Genomic DNA, 26,448 nt, shown 5'->3' with positions numbered 1-26,448 from the left:
AGTGAACACATTTTTCAATAGCTGCAAAATATTTCATAGCATGAATGTACCACAGTCAATCCAATCATTCCTCCATTGATGGACATTCTTGATGGTTCCAAGGTTTTGCCACTGCAGTTAATGCTGTGATAGACATCCTTTTACGTAGATCCTATGTACTGGTATTTTTATTTCTATAAAATAGATTCTATTTGGCATTTTAAAAACTGTAATTTTAACTAAAGTAGAAGATGTATACACAAATGGGGAATTAACAGTTAGCTGAGTAAATCATGCATAAAATAGACTCATTTAAATATTCGTGGCTATCTCATGAAAAGGAGTTTTCTCCCCCATTCGAATTATCTGGCAAATTGTCTTGGTCACATTTTCGCTTTACAGATATAGATATAATCACACAGAAATTTGGCTCGGTTGTCAGTTCCCAGCAATGGACTTCATCACAGTGAATTGCTGATGTATTCACAAATACCTGATTACTTTTTCTTAAACTGTTTCACACATTAATTGCTTTTATATTATCTTTGTTTATTTTTTTCTCGCTCCCACCCCTTGTTCCCACCTACCCCTAATATTAAGTGAAAAAAAGAAGAAAGTGAAACCACCCAGGGTGCTGATCTCTGAGAATGGAAGAGCCCTGAATATAAATGAGCCCAAGTAAGTGAGGCCGAGTGGATACTTGAAGAAGCAGAATGTGTGGTGTTGGTCATACGATGGTTTCAGTGACACGTTTGCTCTGCAGAGAATATATCTGACCACTCTTAACAAACTTGATGAGCCTAATAAGAATGTCATTTTGTGTGTATTTGAAAGCAGAACATCATTATGCTTTCAAGTGTGTAATGTTATATTTCGTTTCTTGGCATCCAAAACATGAACTTGGCATATGGAAATCTTAGTTATTTCTGTGTCTCCTGAAACTTTGAACCATGTGCAGTTTTATGCCTGAAAACTCCAAGTGCATTACTGTTGTGTTTCTTAATTTTTAAAAGTCTGCCATGAACAAACTGTCTGAGGATACTGATAAATCTCCTATACACCTACTTAATACTCTGGAACACATCTGCAAAGCATTCAAGAGCTAAGGAAAGAAATTGATATAAATACCTCAATGGAGTTGATGAGAGAGGAAGAATATTCCAACTGGAAATCCTCATGTATGGTAGTATCTAGCTGTTTTAAAATTTAAAACTAGAAAGCAGGCAGAAAAGGCCTTTTCTAGTCAAAACACAGATCAAAAAGCCTACGAACTCAATCTCATTGGCTTCATTACTCAAAACCTGTTTACTTTGATCATTTCGTTTGCTGTGCTGTTACCACAATAGAAGAGGTGCTGTCCTAAATCACTCCTAGGTGTCATTCACGTCACCTTCACAGCAGTCTTGTGTGGTAGGCAGTATTTCTTCTTCACAGGTCAAAAACTTGAACTGAGAGGTGAATGACTTGCCCAAGGCCATGTAGGTAATAGGTGGTGTGTCTGACTTGCCCATGCTAGCCCATTTCTAGTGGTTTCCATGATCAAGTTCATAATCTCACCCCCACCTCACCCCCCCCACACACACACACTCTCTCACACACCCCTTCTTTATCCAGAAGTCATGAATGCAGCACAACGCATGATGCTAATCCCTGGGGATACAGAAGTGAATATGACAGATTTCTGCCTTCAAGGAACTTAAAACTCTAGTGGGGAGACTGTCTCTCTTCAGGCTACAGCAGGGCTTGAGGGAGACCCTCTGGGCTCTGCGTGCCCCTAGTGAGACCACAGAAGCTTCTGCAGTCCCATCGTTTTTATATTCCATGTTCACATCATTTCTATATTCAGTCACATCTTTTCAAATCTCAGCCATCTACTTAACCTAACAGATTTGCCCAGATTGATCATACTTTCCTTCTCCAAACAGGTTCTTCCCTTTGCTTCTGATTCTTTGACCCTACTACCTTCTCATCTTCTCCTGCTTTGCTGGATCCTTTCTGTCTTGTCTCCTAAGTGCTCTGGGGCAAACTCCTCAGCTGTCTTCTCTTTCCACGTTCACTCTTTCGAGATCTCACCAAATCCCATGATTTTAACACTATCCTTCCGTTACTTACAACCAGACCCAACCTCTTCCCTGAGCTCAAGACTTGTATATGCACCTAGCTATCTGCTCTCCTATGTGGATATAAACTGTGTGTCCTAGGCTTATCGTGGCTAAAGCAGAAATCCTCACTTCTATCCCCACAACCATTTACCATCAGATCCTCAGTGTCCTCCAGCTCAGGAGTGAGCATCCACTGGGTATCAAGACCGAAACCTCGGATTCATCCTTAATTCTTCTCTCCCTCTTGTTATCAGTGAGCTCTTCCTTCAGAATTACCAGAATCCCACCCCTTCTCATTCACTCCATTGCCACCACCTTAGAGGAAGTCAGCCTCCTCTTGCCTGGACGGTTGCAATAGCCTGTTAAGTGGCACACACCCCCTCTCTTAAGGAAAATTCCTGGAAAGCACCAAACCACATTTTCTTTACAGAATTAAATCACATGATCTCATCTAGCTGCCAGGGAGGCTGGGGAATGTGGTCTTTACTCTGCAGAGCCATAATCCTCATTAAAATCAGGGACCCTGTTACTATGGATAAAGGGGGAGCAGACAGTGGGGAATATCAGTCTCTGCCATAGAAAACCTCCCTGAAATTACCTTTCAAGAGATATATGAAGAGAGAGTTTAAGTTGGTGGCTGGAAAATGGGGGAATAAACAATCAAGGCAGAGGGGAAAGCATATAGAAAAGCCCCAGAGATGAGCTCAAGAATGCATGGGTCATTTGAGCACCTGAAGAGGTCCCACCTGGCAGGAGTGCTGAAAGCAAGTGAGAGTGACCGCCACAAGCAGACATCCTGCTGGCAGCCAAACCTAGGGCTAATGTTACACTTCTCCAAACAATTTAGCTTACGTTCTTTAATATTGTTGGGGTATTGTACTTTGCAGAATAATATGATAAGTGAAATATTCAAAATAAAATTGACCAAGTAATTCTGAACAGTACATCGACAGTATGGAAGTTATACCTAGGACTCAATCTCAGGGTACAGTTGAAAGACTTAGAGATTTGAAATCCTGCCTCCAAGGCTCACATGACCTCTTTCCCAGCTATGTCAGCCTCTCTGAGCCTGTTTCTTCTTCTATAAAATGGAAGTGATAGATCATGGGCAGCATCTCAGCATTTCCGGGGACTAGGGAAAGGTCACCAATGAAAGGAGAAGAAAAAAGACAAGACTGATTAAAACTTAAGGAATGGAATGCTGGATAAGGGCAAGCAAATGCAACATGTAATTCCCCATCAATAATTCCGTGTTTTAGTTTGCTTCTAGCAAACCCGAATGAAATGGAAAAGAAAACTTTAACCACCAGGTGTCTCTGTCTCTGCACCGATGCTAATTTTTTTTTTTTTTATGTAGTTCAGGATTCTCATATTGAAACAATGTAAACAGGAATAATTTATGAATATGTTGTAGGTTTCTGTTGAAATTTTTAAACTAACAGATTTTATTGACCAGCTACCAAAATAAGTTTGTCGTTGAAGATTATGACATAGTTTTTATCAAATTTTCTTTTGATACTGGGATGGGGTTATCTATAAAATATCACTAAAGACATCCTCTCTTTTTCCCCCCAAATGGATTATTCCTTAGACTTGACTTCTCTTTGAGAGATGATGAAAAGCGTAACCAGATCGTCCTGGACCTGGCTGTATATAGGTAAAGACATTTTATTATGCATGTATTTCATGGCATTTCTTGCTATTTTCATTCTCAGTCACAGCCCCTTGAGTTCTTAAACATGAACAGCGGCCTCTTTATCACCGGCTGCTACCTCTTCCCAGGCCATGTCCAACATCCTGACTGGTTTCACCCCCACACTCCCTGCTTGCTTACCCCTCATCCCCACATCCTGGCAGCTTCTCTCCCCCAATCCACAACTGTCCACAGCTGTGACATTCACACCATCAGCCTGTGTCACCTTCCACGGTTCCTTGTTGAAGCCATTTAAAGACACCCGGGCCATCTGCCTCCCTCCTTGAAGATTCCAGGTCCTGGCTCACTTCCTCTATCCTGCTGATGACTTCAGGATCCATGTTCAGGACCTTTCTGCTTCTCCAGCCCTTTCAGACCCACTGACGCCCCAGTATTTTTGTCCTTGTGCCTCCCTCTGCCTGTATCGCTCTCACCCTAGGTGTCCTTGTGCCCTTCAGGCCTCTGTTCAGATGTCACTTTATTATAGAGGCCTCTCTGCCTCACCATCCAGTATAGACCAGTACCAACCCTGCCTCAGCACGTCCTTCCACCTCTCCCTGCTTTATTTCTACCTGACAAACTCTCAATTTACCTGTACTTTGAAAAATGTGTAGTTGAGGCAGAAACTTTGTTTTGTTTGTTCCTACCTCTTTATGTCTCTAACACCTAAAACAGTGCCTGACACCCATTAGGAGCTCAGTAAGTACAGGAGTAAATGGATGAATGAATGAATGAATGATTACTGATGATGGAATCAATGAACATTTACATTCATGAGTTGTAGTAAAGGCATTTCTATTTTTGAGGGATTTTATTACATGCTCTATCTCATTTAATTTCTCAGTAACCCAGTGGCGTGGGAGAGATTGTTATCCTGGAACTACCCAAGGGGGGTGAGTCTTGTGAAAGTAAACATGGTAATTGGAGAAGCCAGAATGTGAACCCTCAGTCTTAGGTCCAACTTCGGTTTCTTTAATTGTGATAGAATACACATAACTTAAAATTCACCATTTCAACCCTTTCCATTGTACAACTCAGTGGCATTCAGTAAATTCACAATGTTGTGACACCATTACCACTATCTGCTTCCAGGAAATTTTCTCACACATAGGGAAACCCCATACCCCTTAAGCAGTCACTCTTCATTTCCCCCCTTCCCCTGGCAATCACTCATCTGCTTTCTGTCTCCATAGGTTTACCCATTCTGGATATTTCATATAAATGGAATCATATCTGGCCTTTGTGTCTGGCTTCTTTCACTCAGTATAATGTCTTCAGGGTTCATCCATGTTGTAGCATATTCGTGGCTGAACAATATTCCATTGAATGGAGAGACCACCTCTTTGTTTATCCATTCACCCATTGACGGGCACTTGGGGTGTGTCCATCTTTGGCCGGTGTGAATGGGGGCCGGCTCTCAGTGCAGCCCTTCCTTATCACACTCAGCTGCATCTCCCACGCCTCCAACAGTCCTTCTGCCCACTTGCTGCCAGGTCACCTACCTTTAAGAAGGGCTGCCTTCCATTCCAGCCCTCCTCCAGCTGACTGCATGTTCTCTGTTCCTCCAACTCCCGAGCTTCCCTTTCTGCTGTTTTTCAGTTAAACGTTCCCTTTTTCATCCTTTTAAGTCCTTTCCATTTTTAGACCTTATTCCTGGAGTTCAGTGAATGTGTACCTCTTTCTCCTTTTAGCTCGATTAGCTACTCAACATTAATCCTCAGATGAAAACTTTCCTCATTTCCCCGTGCATGTACCTTTTCAAGGACTGGTGACATTTCTCCTGTCTAAGTAGAAAAATCCTTCCATTCGCATGATTCTGTCCAAACTATTACACTAAAATTCCTTGTTATCTTCATTGGCACATGGATGTATGCATGAAAGTTCATTCATTCATGTATGCTTCCTGCTTCTATTCCTCCAATAGCTGTAGAATGCCTACTACATGCCATGTACTGGGAGACTGTAACCAGCCTGTTCTGAATACAGTCCCTGCTCTCCTGGGTTTACGGCCCAGTGGGGATGGCAGACAATACATAGGCAGGCATCTAATAGGTCATTACAAAGGGAGAAGAGTGCCGTACAGGAAAAGGACAGAGTTCAGGGATGGAGAACAATGGTGTGTGTAGTCTGGTGGTTGGCGGTGTAGGGGGTGGCTGGAGAAAAAGGGAAAGCCAGGGACGTGAGCACTGAAAATTGAAGGGTAAGATGTAGCGAGCTCTGCAAAGGACTGGTAGAAGATTATTTTAGGCAGAGGAGAACAGCACATGCAAAACCCTTGTAGGTCAGGGCAGAGGAACTTTAGGTGGCCCTAAGCACAAAAAAGAATCTGGGGCTTCCCTGGTGGCACAGTGGTTGAGAGTCCACCTGCCGATGCAGGGGACGTGGGTTCGTGCCCTGGTCTGGGAAGATCCCACATTCCGCGGAGCGGCTGGGCCCGTGAGCCATGGCCGCTGAGCCTGTGCTCCGCAACGGGGAGAGGCCACAACAGTGAGAGGCCCGCATAATGCCAAAAAAAAAAAAAAAAAGAATCTGTAATCCATAGTTAACGTGGTAGATAATAAACATGAAGTTGTAGGAAAACTTGACTCTACTTTTTATTATTTTAATTTTTCAATAATTGTAACAATGCTTTATTACCACTATGTACTAGGCATGGTGCACGTGTCTTCTTAGCAATCTTAGGGCATAGGCACTATTTGTATCCTCATTTTACAGGTGAGGAGACAGAGGCTTAGAAAGGTTAAGGAAGGTGGTCCAGGGTAATAAAGCAGGAAGGGGAAGGTGCAGTCAGTCCTCACAAGCCTGTGTGGCCAAAACCTGAGCCTGTCACCCCTGTATCGTCCTACCTGCCATAATGTTTGTGATTTTTGAATCATCGCTGCATTTTCAAATATTTTAACATGTATAAAAACAATCATTTGGCCAAACTTCTTATTTTAACGAGTGATGTGGAATCTAAACCTTTCCTCTGCTCGTGGAGTATAGGAGAACAATTGCCCCCAATTCTGAGGTCACTGCCATAGAGGGAGAGGGCTGGACTTGCTGGGCAGGATGTGCATGCGGGGACAGTCTTCCAGGAGAGGTAGGATGGGGCAGCTGCATAACAGCTGCAGGGAATCGAGAGCCCTAAGGACACAGGAGCTTAGTGGATTCAGCATTCCTGGCTATTCAAGTCAGCATTAGGGGCTTAAAATAAAATATTCATGAAGGAGCATGGCAAGCCATTTTCTGCAAACCTCTGGCGTTTCAGGCCGCAGATATTTTGGGGTAAGGGGCAATCAATGCCAAGTGTACTTGTGGGTCTAAAAATGAAATTGCTGATATATTGAATTTCCGGCGGTCTGGGCATTAATTTAAGATGAATATTCTAAGACCTGTTTAGCATGGAAATTGTAAACTTTCTTCACTTAAAATGGTCCCTTAAGTGGGACTTTGTATTTACACTTCTTTAAATGGTTTTGAAAATTATAAGACTCGGTTGTTGAATTTTGAAGGTATATGGACACCTCTTTAATCGATGTTGATGTACAGCCAACTTATGTGCGAGTGATGGTCAAAGGAAAGGTAAGTGTAACCCTATAGGCTGTTCCCGTTTCAGAAGCTCAACCTTGAATCAAACTAGCTTGCCTCAAAACAGATTCAAGTAATTTTAAAATAGAAAAAGAGAAACCCAGTCAGAGTGCTGTTTTTTTAGACACACGGTTTTAAACGATGGGAGTGGTGTGCAGCGGGAATGGTTGCTGACCATTATGTACCTTGATAAAATTTGTATTTTTAACCTGTGTCTGTTTTGTTAGTACTTTTTTCAGAGTTGATAAGATGGTCATGTATGGGTAGCCTATGCTTGAAATTATATTTAAATAATGTACCCATTTAAAATAATATACCCATTTAAATAATATACCCATTTAAAATTGTCAATGATTTCACTCACAGCAACTGTAACTTTATCACTTTTGAAATAATATTTTTTGCTGATTCTGAGCATTCATATCAGTTAGCTTGAAATGGAACATTAAAATGGAAATATGTTGATGTTTTAAGACAAGAAGTTTTATCTATAGATCCTTTATCAGCCATGTTCTCATAAATGGACCAGTCACGATTTGTGACTAACTGTTCCTCAGACAATTAATTAAAATTCATAAAATAGTTCATGCATACCAAGCATTGCCCATATTTTACTTTTTTCCTAATAAGCCTAAGCAGATTTTTAAAATAAATGGTGAATCTTAAATTTGTAATGAAAACACCTCTTAAAGCAACCCCCTCGTGTAATATGCACTCACTCTCCACATTTCCTGTTTGCTTTCAGCCATTTCAGCTTGCCCTTCCTGCAGAAGTCAAACCTGATAGCAGCTCTGCTAAAAGAGCTCAGACAACAGGGCATCTGGTGGTCTACATGCCCAAGGTAGGTAGCCTCATTTGGATCAAGCTCAAGTCTCAAGTTCCTAGAGGAACATGGCCTACTAGGGCTCCTGATGACTTGTGATCAAGTTCTTTTTGGCTGACAGAGCCAGAAAATGTACTTGCACCAGCTCAGGTAGGAGAAAAAAGGCCTGTGAGAAGGGAGAGCAGGGACAAGGGCGCTGTGACTGTTGTAACTCCTCGTACCTGCAGTTCTCGCCTCTCAGCCTTCCTACCTGGCAGACCAGAGTGTGGAGGAGGGGTGCATAGATCGCAGGCACCATGAGCATGCCCGGCCCATGGTAATCAGTACTTTCCTTACCAATAACTTTGAAAGGAGATGTAGTAGGCCTTGGGTCTCTTAAAAAAAGTGTGATTGAATTCCAAATATTGAGCTTACTAGATTCCTGACTTTGGGCAAGTTATTAACCTGGTTCTGGGCCTCTTTTTCCTATTATCGCTTTTAAGAAAGATAATACACATAAAATTCACAGCATAGTGAGCACTCAATGAATATTGATGCCATCATTGTCGCTCTTTGTATTATTTTTATGATATGGACTAGATAGTTTTTTTTTTTTTAAAGAAGATGTTGGGGATAGGAGTTTATTAATTAATTTATTTATTTTTGCTATGTTGGGTCTTCATTTCTGTGTGAGGGCTTTCTCTACTTGTGGCAAGTGGGGGCCACTCTTCATCGCAGTGCGCGGGCCTCTCACTATCACAGCCTCTCTTCCTGCGGAGCACAGGCTACAGATGCTCAGGCTCAGTAGTTGTGGCTCATGGGCCTAGTTGCTCCGCGGCATGTAGGATCCTCCCAGACCAGGGCTCAAACCCATGTCTCCTGCATTAGCAGGCAGATTCTCAACCACTGCACCACCAGGGAAGCCCAAGATAGTATCTTAAACTAAAACTCTTTTTTGTCTTTTATTTGGGAGGAGAAGTGTTGTATATGTATTTTTTTCCGTTTTTTTTAATTGAAGTATAGTTGATTTACAATAGTGCGCTAGTTTCAGGTATACAGCAAAGTGATCTGTTTTTTGTTTTTTGGGTTTTTTTGCAGATTACATTCCAGTGGAGGTTATTATAAGATAACGAATATAATTCTCTGTGTTTTGTAGTAAATCCCTGCTGCTTATCTATTTTATGGATAGTAATTTTTATCTGTTAATCACATCCTCCTAATTTGTCCCTCTCCCTCCCTCTTATGCTTAGTAAGTCAGACAGAGAAAGACAATGCTATAAGGTATCACTTATAGGTAGAATCTGAAAAATAATGCAAGTGAATCTGTATACAGCACAGAGCCATAAAAGGGGAAATCAACAGTAACACAATAATAATAGGGGACTTTAGCATCCCACTTTCACCAATGGACAGATCATCCAAAATGAAAATAAATAAAGAAACACAAGCTTTAAATGACACATTAAAAACGATGGACTTAATTGATATTTATAGGACATTCCATCCACAAACAACAGAATGCACTTTCTTCTCAAGTGCTCATGGAAAATTCTCCAGGATAGATCATATCTTTGGTCACAAATCAAGCCTTGGTAAAGTTAAGAAAATTGAAATCATATCAAGTGGCTTTTCCGACCACAACACTATAAGACTAGATATCAATTACAGGAAAAAACTGTAAAAAATACAAACACAGGGAAGCTAAACAATACACTACTAAATAACCAAGAGATTGCTGAAGAAATCAAAAAGGAAATCAAAAAATACCTAGAAACAAATGACAAGGAAAACACGACAACCCAAAACCTATGGGATGCAGCAAAAGCAGTTCTAAGATGGAAGTTTATAGCAATACAATCCTACCTCAAGAAACAAGAAACATCTCAAATAAACAACGTAACCTTGCACCTAAAGCAATTAGAGAAAGAAGAACAAAACAACCCCAAAGTTAGCAGAAGGAAAGAAATCATAAAGATCAGATCAGAAATAAATGAAAAACAAATGAAGGAAATGATAGCAAAGATAACTAAAACTAAAAGGTTGTTCTTTGAGAAGATAAGCAAAATTGATAAACCATTAGACAGACTCATCAAGAAAAAAAGGGAAAAGACTCAAATCAATAGAATTTGAAATGAAAACGGAGAAGTAACAACTGACACTGCAGAAATACAAAGGATCATGAGAGATTACTACAAGCAACTATATGCCAATAAAGTGGACAACCTGGAAGAAATGGACAAATTCTTAGAAAAGCACAACCTTCCGAGACTGAACCAGGAAGCAATAGAAAATATAAACAGACCAATCACAAGCACTGAAATTGAAACTGTGATTAAAAATCTTCCAACAAACAAAAGCCCAGGACCAGATGGCTTCACAGGCGAATTCTATCAAACATTTAGGGAAGAGCTAACACCTATCCTTCTCAAACTCTTCCAAAATATAGCAGAGGGAGGAACACTCCCAAACTCATTCTACGAGGCCACCATCCCCCTGATACCAAAACCAGACAAAGATGTCACAAAGAAAGAAAACTACAGGCCAATATCACTGATGAACATAGATGCAAAAATCCTCAAGAAAATACTAGCAAACAGAATCCAACAGCACATTAAAAGGATCATACATCATGATCAAGTGGGGTTTATCCCAGGAATGCAAGGATTCTTCAATATATGCAAATCAATCAATGTGATAAACCATATTAACAAATTGAAGGATAAAAACCATATGATCACCTTAATACATGCAGAAAAAGCTTTTGACAAAATTCAACACCCATTTATGATAAAAACCCTCCAGAAAGTAGGCATAGAGGGAACTTACCTCAACATAATAAAGGCCATATATGACAAACCCACAGCCAACATCATTCTCAATAGTGAAAAACTGAAAAAATTTCCTCTAAGATCAGGAAGAAGACAACGTTGCCCACTCTCGCCACTATTATTCAACGTAGTTTTGGAAGTTTTAGCCACAGCAAACAGAGAAGAAAAAGAAATAAAAGGAATCCAAATCAGAAAAGACAAAGTAAAACTGTCACCGTTTGCAGATGATGTGGTGCTATACATAGAGAATCCTAAAGATGCTACCAGAAAACTACTAGAGCTAATCAATGAATTTGGTAAAGTAGCAGGATACAAAATTAATGCACAGAAATCTCTTGCATTCCTATACACTAATGGTGAAGAATCTGAAAGAGAAATTAAGGAAACACTCCCATTTACCATTGCAACAAAAAGAATAAAATACCTAGGAATAAACCTACCTAAGGAGACAAAAGACCTGTATGCAGAAAACTATAAGACACTGGTGAAAGAAATTAAAGATAATACAAACAGATGAAGAGATATACCATGTTCTTGGATTGGAAGAATCAACAGTGTGAAAATGACTATACTACCCAAAGCAATCTACAGATTCAATGCAATCCCTACCAAACTACCAATGGCATTTTTCACAGAACTAGAACAAAAAATTTCACAATATGTATGGAAACACAAAAGACCCTGAATAGCTAAAGCAGTCTTGAGAAAGAAAAATGGAGCTGGAGGAATCAGACTCCCGGACTTCAGACTATACTACAAAGATGCAGTAATCAAGACAGTATGGTACTGGCACAAAAGTAGAAATATAGATCAATGGAACAAGCTAAAAAGCCCAGAGATAAACCCACGCACAGATGGTCACCTTATCTTTGATAAAGGAGGCAAGAATATACAATGGAAAAAAGACAGCCTCTTCAATAAGTGGTGCTGAGAAAACTGGACAGCTACATGTAAAAGAATGAAATTAGAACACTCCCTAACACCATACACAAAAATAAACTGAAAATGGATTAAAAACCTAAAGGTAAGGCCAAACACTATCAAACTCTTAGAGGAAAACATAGGCAGAACACTCTATGACATAAATCACAGCAAGATCCCTTTGACCCATCTCCTAGAGAAAGGGAAATAAAACTAAAAATAACCAAATGGGACCTAATGAAACTTAAAAGCTTTTGCACAGCAAAGGAAACCATAAATAAGAGGAAAAGACAACTCTTAGAATGGAAGAAAATATTTGCAAATGAAAGAGCTGACAAAGGATTAAACTCCAAAATATACAAGCAGCTCATGCAGTTTAATACCAAAAAAACAAACAACCCAATCCAAAAATGGGCAGAAGACCTAAATAGACATTTCTCCAATGAAGATATACAGATTGCCAACAAACACATGAAAGGATGCTCAACATTACTAATCATTAGAGAAATGCAAATCAAAACTGCAATGAGGTATCACCTCACACCAGTCAGAATGGCCATCATCAAAAAATCTACAAATAAATGCTGGAGAGGGTGTGGAGAAAAGGGAACCCTCTGGCACTGTTGGTGGGAATGTAAGTTGATACAGCCACTATGGAGAACAGTATGGAGGTTCCTTAAAAAACTAAAAGTAGAACTACCATGTGACCCAACAATCCCACTACTGGGCATATACCCTGAGAAAATCATAACTCAAAAAGAGTCATGTACCACAATGTTCATTGCAGCACTGTTTACGATAGACAGGACATGGAAGCAACCTAAGTGTCCATTGACATATGAATGGATAAAGAAGATGTGGCACATATATACAATGGAATCTTACTCAGCCATAAAAAGAAACGAAATTGAGTTATTTGTAGTAAGGTGGATGGACCTAGAGTCTGTCATATAGAGTGAAGTAAGTCAGAACGAGAAAAACAAATACCATATGCTAACATATATATATGGAATCTAAAAAAAAAAAAAGGTTCTGAAGAACCTAGGGGCAGGACAGGAATAAAGATGCAGATGTAGGGAATGGACTTGAGGACATGGGGAGGGGAAAGGTAAGCTGGGACGAAGTGAGAGAGTGGCATGGACATATATACACTACCAAATGTAAAATAGATAGCTAGTGGGAAATAGCCACATAGCACAGGGAGATCAGCTCGGTGGTTTTTTTTTTTTTTTTTTTTTTTTTTTTTTTTGTGGTATGTGGGCCTCTCACTGTTGTGGCCTCTCCCGTTGCGGAGCACAGGCTCCGGACGCGCAGGCTCAGCGGCCATGGCTCACAGGCCCAGCCGCTCCACGGCATGTGGGATCTTCCCGGACCAGGGCACGAACCCGTGTCCCCTGCATCAGCAGGCGGACTCTCAACCACTGCGCCACCAGGGAAGCCCCCAGCTCGGTGTTTTGTGACCACCTAGAGGGATGGTATAGGGAGAGTGGGAGGGAGACGCAAGAGGGAGGAGATATGGGGATGTATGTATATGTATAGCTGATTCACTTTGTGATACAGCAGAAACTAACACAATGTTGTAAAGCAATAATACTCCAATAAAGATGTTAAGAAAAAAATATATATATAAAAATAAAGAAAAAGGAAAAAGAAAATGATATTTGGCAGGAATCAAAGGGAAATTTTAGAAAGCTTGGCAATTCTAAACAGGGTCCAAGAGGACATAGCAAGTGTAAAAGATAGAGAATGGAGACAAGCAAGAATGCAACAAGATGAGGGCAAAGGCAATAGTTAGAGATAAACAGGTGCTGAATGAGATAAGAACAAAATGGAAACTAGCACTGAAATAGCAGAATTAAAGTCTGCAATGGTGATATTAAATAGAAGGAATGACATGGAAAATAAAGCAAATGTGGAAAATAGCTTGAAGAGCCTTCCTAAAATGTAACTAAAGGACAAGAGCTAAAAACTATGCAAGACATTATAAATATAGAGCACTTAGGTGAAAATCTAATCAAAGAATTAGTTATGGTCACACCAACAAAATCAGAACAATTTTAGAAGTCATAACTTTTTTGAGCTTAAAAACATAAGAATTAGAATATTCAGATCAAAAGCAATTAACGAGTTCTAAGTAAAATTACCGAAAACAGACCAATGTCAAAATTCCTCCATTACAAGGATAAATATCCTATAACTTTTCAGAAGGTGCAAAGAGGTGCTACCCACAAAGGAAATATTAAAAATTAAAAATCACCACCACCACCACCACCACCACCAGCAACAAAAAACATCCTCCTGGCCTCAAAATTCTCTCCAATAAAAAATGTCAAAAGAAAATAGAAAAAAAAAAATAGAAGCATGAAAAGATCATCTGCACATACTGCCACCATCACATCTTTGCTTGCTCAGCCTCTGTGGCTGTCCTGATTCTATGAATGAACTGTCTGTGATCTAACCAAACTCTCCATATGTTTTGCCTCCTATTTCCCCTTGCGTTTGAAGGACCATTTTTCCCCCTCTGGCAATTCTCTCTTCTCTCTACTTCTTCACTGAATTTTCTGCTATACATCTTACATTAGAAAACATGCTGTAACATCTCCCTTCTTCAAAATAAAAACATTCCCCTCTACTTACTGCTCTGACCTGCTTCACAGCAAAACTCTTAAAGCAGACATCTACATCTGTTCCAATTCTTTTCTCATAATCTCTAAAAGCAACTCCAATTAGGCGTTCACCTCTTCTCCAGGCTCCCCATCATGGAAGCATCTCTTTTTGAGGTCTCCGGTTCTCTCTACATTACCAAATCCATCAGTCAGGCCCCATCCTCTTCTTATCTGACCTTTCAGCAGCTTTTTACACCATTTATCAGTCCCTCCATTTTTAAACACGTGTTCACTTGGCATTAGATACACCGCTTTCATTTGATTCTCTTCTTATGTCAGATGCTCCTTCTCACTGGATGCCCTCTGCCACTGGATGCTTCTTTGCTGGTTCCTTCTCCTACCCAGGCCTCTGAAAGTTGGCATGTCATTTATTTCTAGGACCCCCTTGTCTCCTCTATTTATACTCATTCCCTACATAATTTCATGACTTTAAATAACATCTCTGGATCTCCATCAGCAGCTAGTTGCCAAATAGGTAATTGGGAACAACAACCTCACTGAAGAAAATTTAGGAAGATAGACTACATATTTTAAAGACATCTTGATAGTGATGAGATAGTGAGCAATTACTGTCCACTGATCCTGAAGGAATGGCTGAGAGGATAAACCATGCTTTTGGTGACCACACAGGGGTGAGAAGAAAAAAGTCAAAATCCAGAGGCTAGCATGGATGGTAAGCCACCCACACTTTGGGATGTGACTCTGAAGGACTGTAACCCAGGAGGAAGGTGAATTAGAAGCCAGCCAGGCCTCAGAAAGTCTCACAGGCTGTCTAAATGACTATTGAAATGACCCTGATACTGGGCCTTGAACTTGAGTCAAGGTAATGAGTTCCATCTACACATGCCTGGCAAAACCCAGGCATCTAGAAGTTAACATCATCCACGGACTCAAATTGTAGGTAGATAGGTAGGTAGGTAGAGAGAGAGAGAGAGGGAGATAGAGAATCTTTTTTCAAATAAGTACCCAGCCCACCATGAAAATTAAACGAGGTGCTCAGAGAGACTTGAGCGGGATTCCAGTAGAAACCTAGTCGGTATTTTGGAATTTGGTTATACCACGTTCCTACTCTTCCTCCTTGAGGGAAACATGAGAGTCCCACGGTTGTTGCAGAGACTAAATTGTGAGACGCAGACTCACATTTGAACAGTAAAATACATCCTAAATGTGCAGCCTCCCAGAAGCAGAAGTCTCCATAGGGAGATGAGTACAGTGGTTTATCTGGGAAGTATGGGGGTGCTGGTCATGGAGTAGCGAAGGAAAGGCAGTCAAGACAAAGTGTCAGCACCCCCAGTGGGAAAGCTCTAGGAGACAGTGCAAAACACGTGCTTCAGAATAACTCTACCTCAGCGGTGATGGAACTGGGATAGTAGTAACCAACCGCTGAGAATATTTGTTCGATGGCTGTTTCCTGCTGCGGGGTGCGGGGAATGGGGTATGTGAACTCGCCAGCACTTCTGAACTATCGCTGGCCTAGAAAAAACAAGAATAATCATGAACTTTTTCATGTACATGGAGGATATTTCCCACTGAGACTATCTCTAGTAAGATTCTAAAAGGATATTTTCTTTTCTTTTAAAACATCATTATCATTCTTGATGTTTGTCCTAACCTAATAAAATATCATTTGCAATCTTAGGCTGTGTGTGTGTATGATCCTCCAACATGAGCTGTCAAATAAGATTGCACTTTACAAGTACAAAAGAATTTTGAAAGAACCGTTTGATAGTTAGATTTTTTTCTCCTTTTATTTCAAAGCCATGAAGCTGTCTTGTGCAACTGTCAATATTGATTTTACATATAAATGTCAGTAATTGCACCTTTAAAATTTTTCCTCAGACAGCTTGGGTATCTTTGGAATCAAAGCCCATATTCTTATCCTTCTTATTTTTCTGATCAATTTTTCAAAAATTTAAATTTTCTTTGCTACCAATTATGTCTTTATTTGAAATAGAATATACTTCAAAAATGTTTGACTTATCCAGGTATTTTTATCTGTTCAAAGGTTTTTAATAATTTATATATTTTCTAATTGTGGATTAATGACCTTTTTTAAAGAGAAAAAAAAGAGCTTTTCTTTAACGGAATATTTTTGTTTAACAGGCTCAGTGAATTATGTGCCTTTCTGAGTGAAGTCAATCAGAACAGTTAACAAATCATGAAGTTGTTCAAATGTCAACAGTAAATTTAGGTATAAATACCAACTTCCTCTAATGCCAGAGGAAAATAAAAAAGGCTTATTGATTCCAAAGTTTTATATTAATAGTATTCCTTTGCAGGAATCTGTGCTTTGCATATTTAACTGTTCAACACCATTATTATGGATAATTAACTAATAAATATGAACACCAGAAATACGTAAGAAGGTGTATAATTTACAAGTGCCCCAGTTCTTCTAAAGGTGACTTAAGTATTGCTAGGCAGTCGTCTATGTCATTTGTGGGGCAGGGCCTCACTGAAGGGCACTGTTCAGCCAGTAACTGACACACCTCCCCTCCCCTCCAGATCAAACAACGGGCTTATGTCAAGACAGGTTGCTATCTAATGGGCTTAGACAGTTTGGAAGTTTTATGAAGAAAAAAAAGTGGAGACGTTTTTAGAAATTACTGATGAGGCATGGGTGAAGACATTAAATGTGTATACTTAAGCAAAATGATGGTGGAGGAAAAACATGCCGCATCCATAAATGAACTATATGGAAGTTATTAATCAGATGGGGGAATGATTTAGCATGTTTGGCTTGCCACACCATGGAAATAAGGTGGTAGAACTCAGAAATGGAAAACTTTCTGCAAAGTTCTGAAAAACTTTAGACAATTAATGCATTATTAATTAATCAATTAAAATATTTATTCAATTTATGAAAGATTTATTCAGTACCTAGTATGAATAAAGCACTGTGCAAATTACTGTGGAAGCGAAAAATAAATGATAGGTCCTGTCTCCTTGTTGAAGCCACTGTCACCGCCGCACACCCAGACCTGCCCTTGCCCCAGTTTCTAAGTCCCAGTGTCAAACAGACTCAGATACTTGTTAAGTAGTTTCTCATTCTTCTGCTTAAACTTGAAATTATGTTACTAACTCAGAGACTACTGTCACAGTCATAGCTGCTAGGACTTCCTATGGTTCCCTGAATCTCTCCTCTACTAGTTGGACCCAGCACCAACAGGGCCCAGCATGCATGAAGCTGCAGCCCACGGAACTCCTGCCTCTTCCCCATTTGTACACAGAATAGGCAGGAATAAGCATCTCCAGGGGTCTTTGCTCTTAGTTCTAATCTGTTGCCATTCATGCCTTCATTCGCTCATTCAAATATTCCATGTATTTTAATGAGTACCTACCGTGTGCTAGGCACCTATGGTAGGGTCTTGGAAATGCAAAAAAAAAAAAAAAGGAAGATGTGTACTGAATTAGACACCCTAAGGATATCCTTTTGCAGGTTAGGACTGAGGCTGTGATTTCTTCCTGCTATGTCACCTTGAACTGAAGACCTAATGAGGGCTTCTCATTCCCCAGTCCCTGTTACACCCCTCACCCATGAGTCCTCGGCTACTGAGACACTGTCATCTTCCTAAAGTATTAGTCTAAAAGTCTATAATCTTATAGATATAGCTTTATTTTGAATAAGATTTCGAAAAGATTCCGAAAGTGATTATTTTCCTTGGAAGTAGTAGTGAAGGTGGTACAAAAAGAAAACAATGTGATTTATACAACTTAGATTAAAACGTGAAAATTGGAAAAGTGTGAGTGGGGAGAACAAACTTATAAATATTTTCTCTTTCACAACCCCCAAATATATATATTATGCTTTATGCATGTTAACATTTAATATAAATGTTTTTAGGGAAATTGAGTAGAATTAAATAAAAATAAGTAAATTACAAAGTATTACAGAAAATAAATGCAAACCAAAGTCAGTACAGTTACATGGAATTGAAAAGCATGAGGAAGGAAACATAAAAAGAAAATCTGTAGGAAAGTAATTGATGTAAAATCAGTTACGCTATACAGTTTACAAGAATCTAAAAGACACAGGAAATGTATAAATAAAAGAATGCATAAAGCCCTACTAGCTGAATGCAAGCAAAATTAAAGTAGTTATGACAAGATTAATATCAGAGATGACAAAATTTAAAGCACAAAAGCATTTAATGGAACAGGATTATTCTATAGTAACAAAAATAATATAAAATAAAGATCCACGGCCTTATATTTATTATAAGTACATTATTTAAGTGTATAAAATATAAGTTCTTGTAAACATAGGGAAAATCAACAGAATCAGCTCTGTTGGAAGATTTATGACCAATTTCTGTCTTTGATATCATCAACAAAAAGTAGGACCATTTATTATTTGAATAATATAATTAAGATCATTTAAAAAGTTCATAATTGACAAAACCCTATGAAAAATTCACTTTAATTTCCAAATGAAAAAATTATAGAAATTACATTTAATTACAAGTCAATAGAAATAAAATTGTGTATGAAATAGGGTAAACCAACAAATAAAATTGGAAAATTCAAAATACTGTCCTAAAATGCGATTAAACCACAAAAGGAATAAAAAATATATATTACTTGGAAAGTTAAAAATGTAAACATTAGCAAACTATACAGGCTTTAGAATCAAAGACCCTTTACATGCAGCTGCCAACTGACAAACCAATTTGTAATCTGCATGACTAATTTAAAGTGGTTATGTGAACCCATGATTTCCTTCTGCAGATCTTTTTGCCTCACAGTCTTTCCTGTCTCAGAAAATAGCACCATCATCTCCCCAGCTGGCCAAGTCAAAGACTAGGAGGCATCCCTGACATATCTCTGACCCTCTCAACCTACATCTTGTTGGCACTACTGCCCAAATGTACCCTGAATCCAGTCACTTGTCACCATCTCCCTCTTCACTCCTGTCCAAGCCAGTGTCATCTCCCAACCAGACCACCTCTGATGCCCTCTCCCTGTTTTCCCTGATTCTGTTCTTTCCACCCTTTGATACTTTCTCCATGCAGAAGCCAAAGTGACATTTTAAAAACATAAATCAGGGCTTCCCTAGTGGCGCAGTGGTTGAGAGCCCGCCTGCCGATACACGGGACACGGGTTCGTGCCCCAGTCCGGGAAGGTCCCACATGCCGCGGAGCGGCTGGGCCCGTGAGCCATGGCCACAGAGCCTGCGCGTCCGGAGCCTGTGCTCCGCAACGGGAGAGGCCACAACAGTGAGAGGCCCACGTACAGCAAAATAAAAAAAACAAACAAACATAAATCAGTTCATTTTATTCTTCTTAAAGCCCACCAATGGCTTCCCATTGCACTTGGAGTGATAGTCACATTTCCTTGTTGTGGCCCTGAAGGCTCCGTACGAGCTAGCATCTGCCTGCATTTCTAGCATCTTCTTCTTCCACTTTCCTCTTCTCATTATGGCCCAGACTTGGCTTTTTTTTCTTTCCTGGAGCACAATAGCCTTACTTCCCACCACAGGACTTTTGTACTTGCTGTTTTTTTTCTTGCTAAGTGCACTCTGCCCCCTTTTTCTTTTCACACCTGTCTCCTTTGTATCACACAGGTGATACAAAGAGCCTCCTTTAAACAGGCACTTTTCCTGATCATCAGTGCTAACGTGGCCAGCTACATTCCATCAGTCATCTTTCTCAGTTATATTACCTGGCTTATTGTTATTACAGTATTTATCACTGTAAGAAACGATCTGATTTGTTCAGTATTGTATGGTTTGTCTTCCCCATCTAAGTGTAAGGTTCATGATCGTAGAGACCTTGATTCATCCAGTGTCTGGAATAGTACCTGTCTTCTAGGTACCAAATAAATATTAGTTGAAGAATGAAACCCCAAAACTACTTATCATGGCTTGAGTTTTTTGGATATTTTTCCCAGCCAATCACGTGCTTATTATTTTTAATTCAGTAAGAAAATGAAGTTTTTAGATTTAATGCTAATATGAATTATTTTATTTCTATTTGGATTGTTGCATCCTATTTCATGTCCATGAAATCTTTAGCTTCATAGATATTCTCTTTTGTTTTATTCTAGGGGCTTTATCATTTTAGCTTTTTTACCTTTAGGTCTATGATCCATTTCAAATTAATTTTTATATAAGATTGGGGGATATTGGTTAATTAGGAAAATATCAGGTTGTCATCTTATTTCACACCTTATACCAAAATAAATTTCATATGGATTAAAGAATTAAATATTATTTTTAAATATTTTAAAAAAGAAATAAAAGTATGCTGTATACCTGAAACTAATATGATATTATAAATCAACTATATACTTCAATAAAAATAAAAATATAAGTGGAGATAAAGGTAAATATTTACTTTTATTCTCTGCAGAGATTGGCTAACAATGGCAGAAATCACCAAGGAAAAGCAATAGTTTTGGTTACTTTAACCAAAGCTGTATGTCAAAAACCACCATTCATAAATATTTATTGTTCATTTATATTTCATCCATTTATTCATTTATTGAACAAATAATTGTTGAGGGCCTGTCATGTACCCAGCACAGAAATTCGTCCTGGGGTTTACATTTTAGTGGCAGGAAAACAGACAATAAACAGTTTTTCAAATGCTGACATGTCCCATTGCTGAGAAAAAACATCACAAAAGACCAAAGAAGATATAATATCAACATCACATATAAATTCATGAAAGTGTTTCAGAAAAATACCAAAGCCCAATAGAAAAGAGGTAAATCATAGTTACAAAAGAAGCACAAAAAAGTCTATGGTATTAGAGTTCCCTCAGTCTCATGGCCTCCTTGTTTAAATAATTTAGCAATATGTAGATAATGTGTTTACAGGACGAAATTCCAAAGTATTAAGTTTACAAGTAAAGCAAACATCCTTTCCATCCCTCTTCCCCAACTATTTGGTTCCCCTTTCCAGAACCACTACCAGTTTTCTAGCAAAACAATCAATAAAATTCCATACCTGTGAAGGTTCAACAGTACTCACATAAAGTGCTAGAGGAAATAGAGGATGATTTAATCTTTTCGAAAATAAATTGTCAACATATATCAAGCCTAAAAAGTACTTTATGACTTAATAATTCTAATTTTTTACTCTCTCCTAATAAAATGAATATATGATACCAATTTATGTATACAGGTAGACACCATAGTATAATTATGAGACATTGTAAACCATCGAAATATCTAAAATCAGTCCGTTAAATGGCTGTGTGTACATTAGACAATTATTATCTCTCATCTATAGATCAAAGTATATCATTTTAGTGATGATGGAGGATGTTTCATCAGTGCAGTGACCATGCTTTTCTGGTTCACCATAGCATCATAGCTCCTGGTCCAGTTCCTGGGATGTTATAGGCATCCCATAAATGTGGATTGTATACATGAATTGCATCCAGAAAGGCTAGAAGCCGTGGATCAGCTAAAACTGTTTTCAAAACTTGCCTGATCCTAAGAATCACCTGGAGAGAGTTTGTTCGAAACACTAGATTCCAAGGCCACTATCTGCATAGTCTAATTAGGTGGTGTGGAAATGTGTATTTTAACAAGCACCCCGCAGTTTGAGAACATGGAGTAAATCAATAAGTATCTAATGGAAGATCAGGAAACACTTAAGTATTGAAAATTATGTATACAGGAAATTTACGCAGGAATTTATAGGAGGAATTCAGGAAATGTACTGCATAGGTAGCAGAAGATCTGAGATGCCAAAGAAGGGAGAGTAGGACCACCTTGAAATTTGTAACATTACAGGCCACCACCACTCCCAGGACAGAGGGAGGAGGTGATGTTGGCAGAAACCACGCCCTAGGGTCCCCTGGAAGAAGCCAGACCAGCAGCAGGCGCCTTGGGCAGCCACAGGGTAGACTCTGCTGCTGCTGGAGAAGTTGCTCACGTGAATAGAGATCATGGGAGAAGCACCCGAAGTCTCTCTTTCTTGGTCCCCCTGCCTCCCGCCAGTGCTTCCCATTGGCCAAGCCCAGCTGGAAGCCAGATGACATGGGAAGCTGGATAACGAACGAAGCCTGCAGGATTCCATCTCCCTGTAACAAACAGAGCAGGGCCAGAAATGGATAGGACGACAAACAAGCTCAGAACCTGTATTGTGAGTTTGGACACCGTGGCATACCCTCATTAAACTACTGAAGAGGCCTGGACTGAAGAGGGTAAAAGCCAATTCATAAATATTGAATCTATTTCAGCAGAATGCCCCTTTAATTTTCATGTTAACATTCATGTTCCTCCATGCTGGGGCAGCTGTGGATAATGGATTTTGCTTCATGCAAATGTCCCCTTTGACGAGGATGTATAGGTACTTAGTGATATTGAACTCAGAGTCTAAAACCTACCTCATGAGAGTCAGTGGGCAGCTAGAGAAATATGCATATATCTGGAGTCTGTAGGTGAATGAAAGCCCCAAAGAACAGCTAAATTAGCCAACTGTTTACAAGTGTTCTTACAATCAGTTTGCTGGCCATTACACACATTTAGACAGTATCCTAACAGGATTGTATGTCATTAGTATTTTCAGAGTAGAGTTGGGGTGGGGGGGAACTTGACTATAATAGTTGAAAAAGAAATAAAATTATATTTTTATCTAGTGAGGAAAGAGACATTTTCAAAAGCCTTCACTCCACTGGACTTAGTATTTTTGTTAACATCACGCGCTTCGGCTAATGAAAATAGGAAGTGTGTTTAGCATGTTGCTCTTTCAGCTGAGATGAATACCTATGTCACTGAAAAAAAAATACTGCAAAAGTCCCCATCACCTCTTGTGCAAAGTCCAAACACCTTAAAGTCTCCCAAGATCTGACCTCTGCCTAGTTCTTCAGCCTTATTTCTAGCTATTATCCGCCTAATATTCGGTGCTCGTTTATGTGGTCATTTACCTTCCAGTCTTTGTTTATGCTTTTTTCTCTCTCTGGAATGTTCTTAATTCCTTATATAATCTTCATCTCATAATCTCCATCTTCTGGCAAATTCCCACTTATTCTTTAAAATTCACATCGAATATCACATCCTTAGTAAGTCTTCTTCGATCACTGCTCCCCACGCCGCCCAGTCTGACTCCCTCCCTTGGGCTTCTGTAGAGTCTGTGCATATTTCTATCAACTGCACTTTCTTAGTGTATTTTAATTGCTTTTGTGTCTTTATTTCTCATGAGATGATCAGGGATAATTTTTAAATCTATCATTCCATATCTATTGCTCAGTCCTATGCTTGGTGCATAATAGATACTCAGTAAATATTTCTTTGAGAAGCTTTAATGAAGGTAATTGTTGAAACTGTGATACAAAATGAAAATCCAAGAGAAAGAGAAATTTACTTCACATTCTCATGAATACTATTATTTAAGAAGCCATGGGGGCCTCCCTGGTGGCGCAGTGGTTGAGAGTCCGCCTGCCGATGCAGGGGATACGGGTTCGTGGCCCGGTCTGGGAAGATCCCACATGCCGCGGAGCGGCTGGGCCCGTGAGCCATGGCCGCTGGGCCTGCGCATCCGGAGCCTGTGCTCCGCAACGGGAGAAGCCACAACGGTGAGAGGCCCGCATACCGCAAAAAGAAAAAAAAAAAAAAAAAAGAAGCCAGGGGAAATTCACAAGAAAAAGTTAAAAGGTCAATTGTTTACATCTTCTTTTGTAACAAATATCTTCCATTATATTCCATTTTCTTTGTCCATTCACTTGTAACTTCCCACTAGCAAGTCTTCATCTGAAATGGAGGGATTGTTTACATATTCTTATGTAACTTCATGTAAATAACTATTAAGCTAAACCGTGGAAAATCACGGTTTTCTAGGTCAAAAATAGTCAAGGGGCTTCCCTGCTGGTCCAGCGGTTAAGAATTCTCCTGCCAATGTAGGGGACACATGTTCGAGCCCTGGTCTGGAAAGATCCCACATGCCACAGAGCAACTAAGCTCGTGCGCCACAGTTACTGAGCCTGTGCTCTAGAGCCCGTGAGCCACAATTACTGAGCCCGCGAGCCACAGCTACTGAGCCCGTGCACCTAGAGCCCATGCTCCGCAACAAGAGGAGCCACCGCAATGAGAAGCCCGCGCACCGCGATGAAGAGTAGCCCCGGCTCACCACAACTAGAGAAAGCCCGCGCACGGCAACAAAGACCCAACGCAGCCAAAAATAAAAAAATAAATAATAAAAATAAATTAATTATAAAAAAAATTTTTTAACCTACAAAAAATAGTCAGATGTTGGTAATTTCTATGGTTCAACCTAAATATAAGGATTAGGAGGTAGGTCTCTCTCCCTCACGTCTGTTTACTGTATTTTTACACAGCTCACGTAGGTAGCCTGGATTTCTTGGCATTAGTAACTTTTATGGTTGGTAAAGCAGCCATGTACATGTTAAGGTAAATGTAGATGGTCTCAGTGTAGGCTGCTACCCCAGGGAGGTAAAGGGACTCCATCCCACGGTGCTATTTAAACCAAGGCTGGAAAACCAGCTGTCACGAAAGCCTTTGAAGGGTCATTTGCTTTCTGAACTAAAGGGGACTCAATTCCTACCTCCGTGTTCACTCCCAACTTTCAATTGCATGAATCTATGCGTTAAAATAACCTAATATTATTAAAATGTTAATTTGTACCTTTGTGCCTATCCCACAATTGAATTTTCAAGTAGTTGATTACATTTCCCTCTATGGATTCAGGAAACCATTTGCTCCACCTTGTCTAATTTATTAAACATATTTTGGCCCTTACACCTCTTCCATTAGTCATCCCTAAACACACTTCGTACAAATGAATAGGAAGTTAGATGTTAATGAGCATCGTTTTCTAGAGGAAGAGTAGCACTAGGCTGCAGGTATAGAGGGAAACCATATGTTACTATTTCAGTACCTTGGAATTCTGAGCTTTGGCCCTCTACTTGGGAAAATTAGATCTCTTATCAGAAGACTTTTTCCTGCTATTCATATAAATATTGTTGTTAAGATGAATTTTGTTGTCAATATGAATGCTGGTGTTAATACTTTTCTTACTGCTGATTTCTTAATTCCCCCTAACTTTTAAACTTAAAAGAACATTTGAAACTAAATGAGCTGAAAATGTCTTTTAAAAATAAGCAACACATTGAGCTTCTGGTACATAGCAAATTCCTGGTGAAGAAAAGTTCCAAATTTGCGATTCTATTTGCATTTCCATAAACACAGAGAATCTTTGTCTGAGCTTATTATGGGACAAATAACAGTGTTAGAGATGGGGTGTTGTAAGACTCTAATTATGCATGTGCCCCCATTCTGATTAGCGCATTTATGGCATGAAGCAATACAGAACTTGTGCTTTTGGCTCAAAAGCTTTTTTTTATTAAGGTTAACGTTTTCATGAATTTTAAGTAACATTGGTCTCGTTTAATGTAATTAAAATATTAAAAAATATAAAAGCTCTCAGATGCCACTGCTCCCCAGGAAGCAGACCCTGAGACGGAGATGCGCTTGTAGAACATTTGCTGGGAAGCAGCCTGGGGATCCACACCTGGGGGAGGGGAGGAAGCAGGACTGGGAAAGGAGAGAGGCTGAGCTGCGATGCTGGCCCGACAGAGGCCCCGGCCCCTGCCTGCACAAGCTCTGTGGCTCACGTGGTCCTTTAGATAAGTCGTCCTGAGTTGGGCTAAGGGAGCAGCCTACACCCCACATTGATCAGAGAGATTGAAACACAGGCTCCGGGTTCTCACGCTCAATTCCAGGTCCCAGGCATGTCAAGGAAGGAGCAGAGAGTTCCAGAACTGAAAAGGCCACGTGGTCAAGGACCTCAGATAAATTAGGGGTAACTGGTATGGATGGATGACCTTCTCTCCCGAAGAAGAGTTGGGCAGCCCACACATAGGTTTGGGGCTCACTCTGGTCATGCTTCCATCTCTCTGGCTTGGTCAGTAGAAAATAA

General features: G+C 39.7%; 1 protein-coding gene across 2 annotated transcripts in view; it reads left to right on the top strand.

Annotated features, from left to right (window-relative positions):
• The window catches only part of DNAAF11 (dynein axonemal assembly factor 11), a 72,371-nt gene that overhangs the window by 36,637 nt on the left and 9,286 nt on the right, over nt 1-26,448 (top strand). For both annotated transcript variants that reach the window (XM_081258624.1, XM_081258623.1), the window contains 4 exons: nt 580-657; nt 3,673-3,738; nt 7,269-7,338; nt 8,090-8,185. In XM_081258624.1, the coding sequence (XP_081114750.1) occupies nt 580-657; nt 3,673-3,738; nt 7,269-7,338; nt 8,090-8,185 (310 nt within the window). The remainder of the gene's footprint in view (nt 1-579; nt 658-3,672; nt 3,739-7,268; nt 7,339-8,089; nt 8,186-26,448) is intronic.

The sequence above is a fragment of the Mesoplodon bidens genome (assembly GCF_964165515.1).
Source record: "Mesoplodon bidens genome assembly, chromosome: 16".
NCBI classification, from domain to species: Eukaryota; Metazoa; Chordata; class Mammalia; order Artiodactyla; family Ziphiidae; genus Mesoplodon; species Mesoplodon bidens.
The sequence above is the reverse complement of the archived record's forward strand: the minus strand, read 5'-3'. Positions and strand labels throughout refer to the sequence as shown.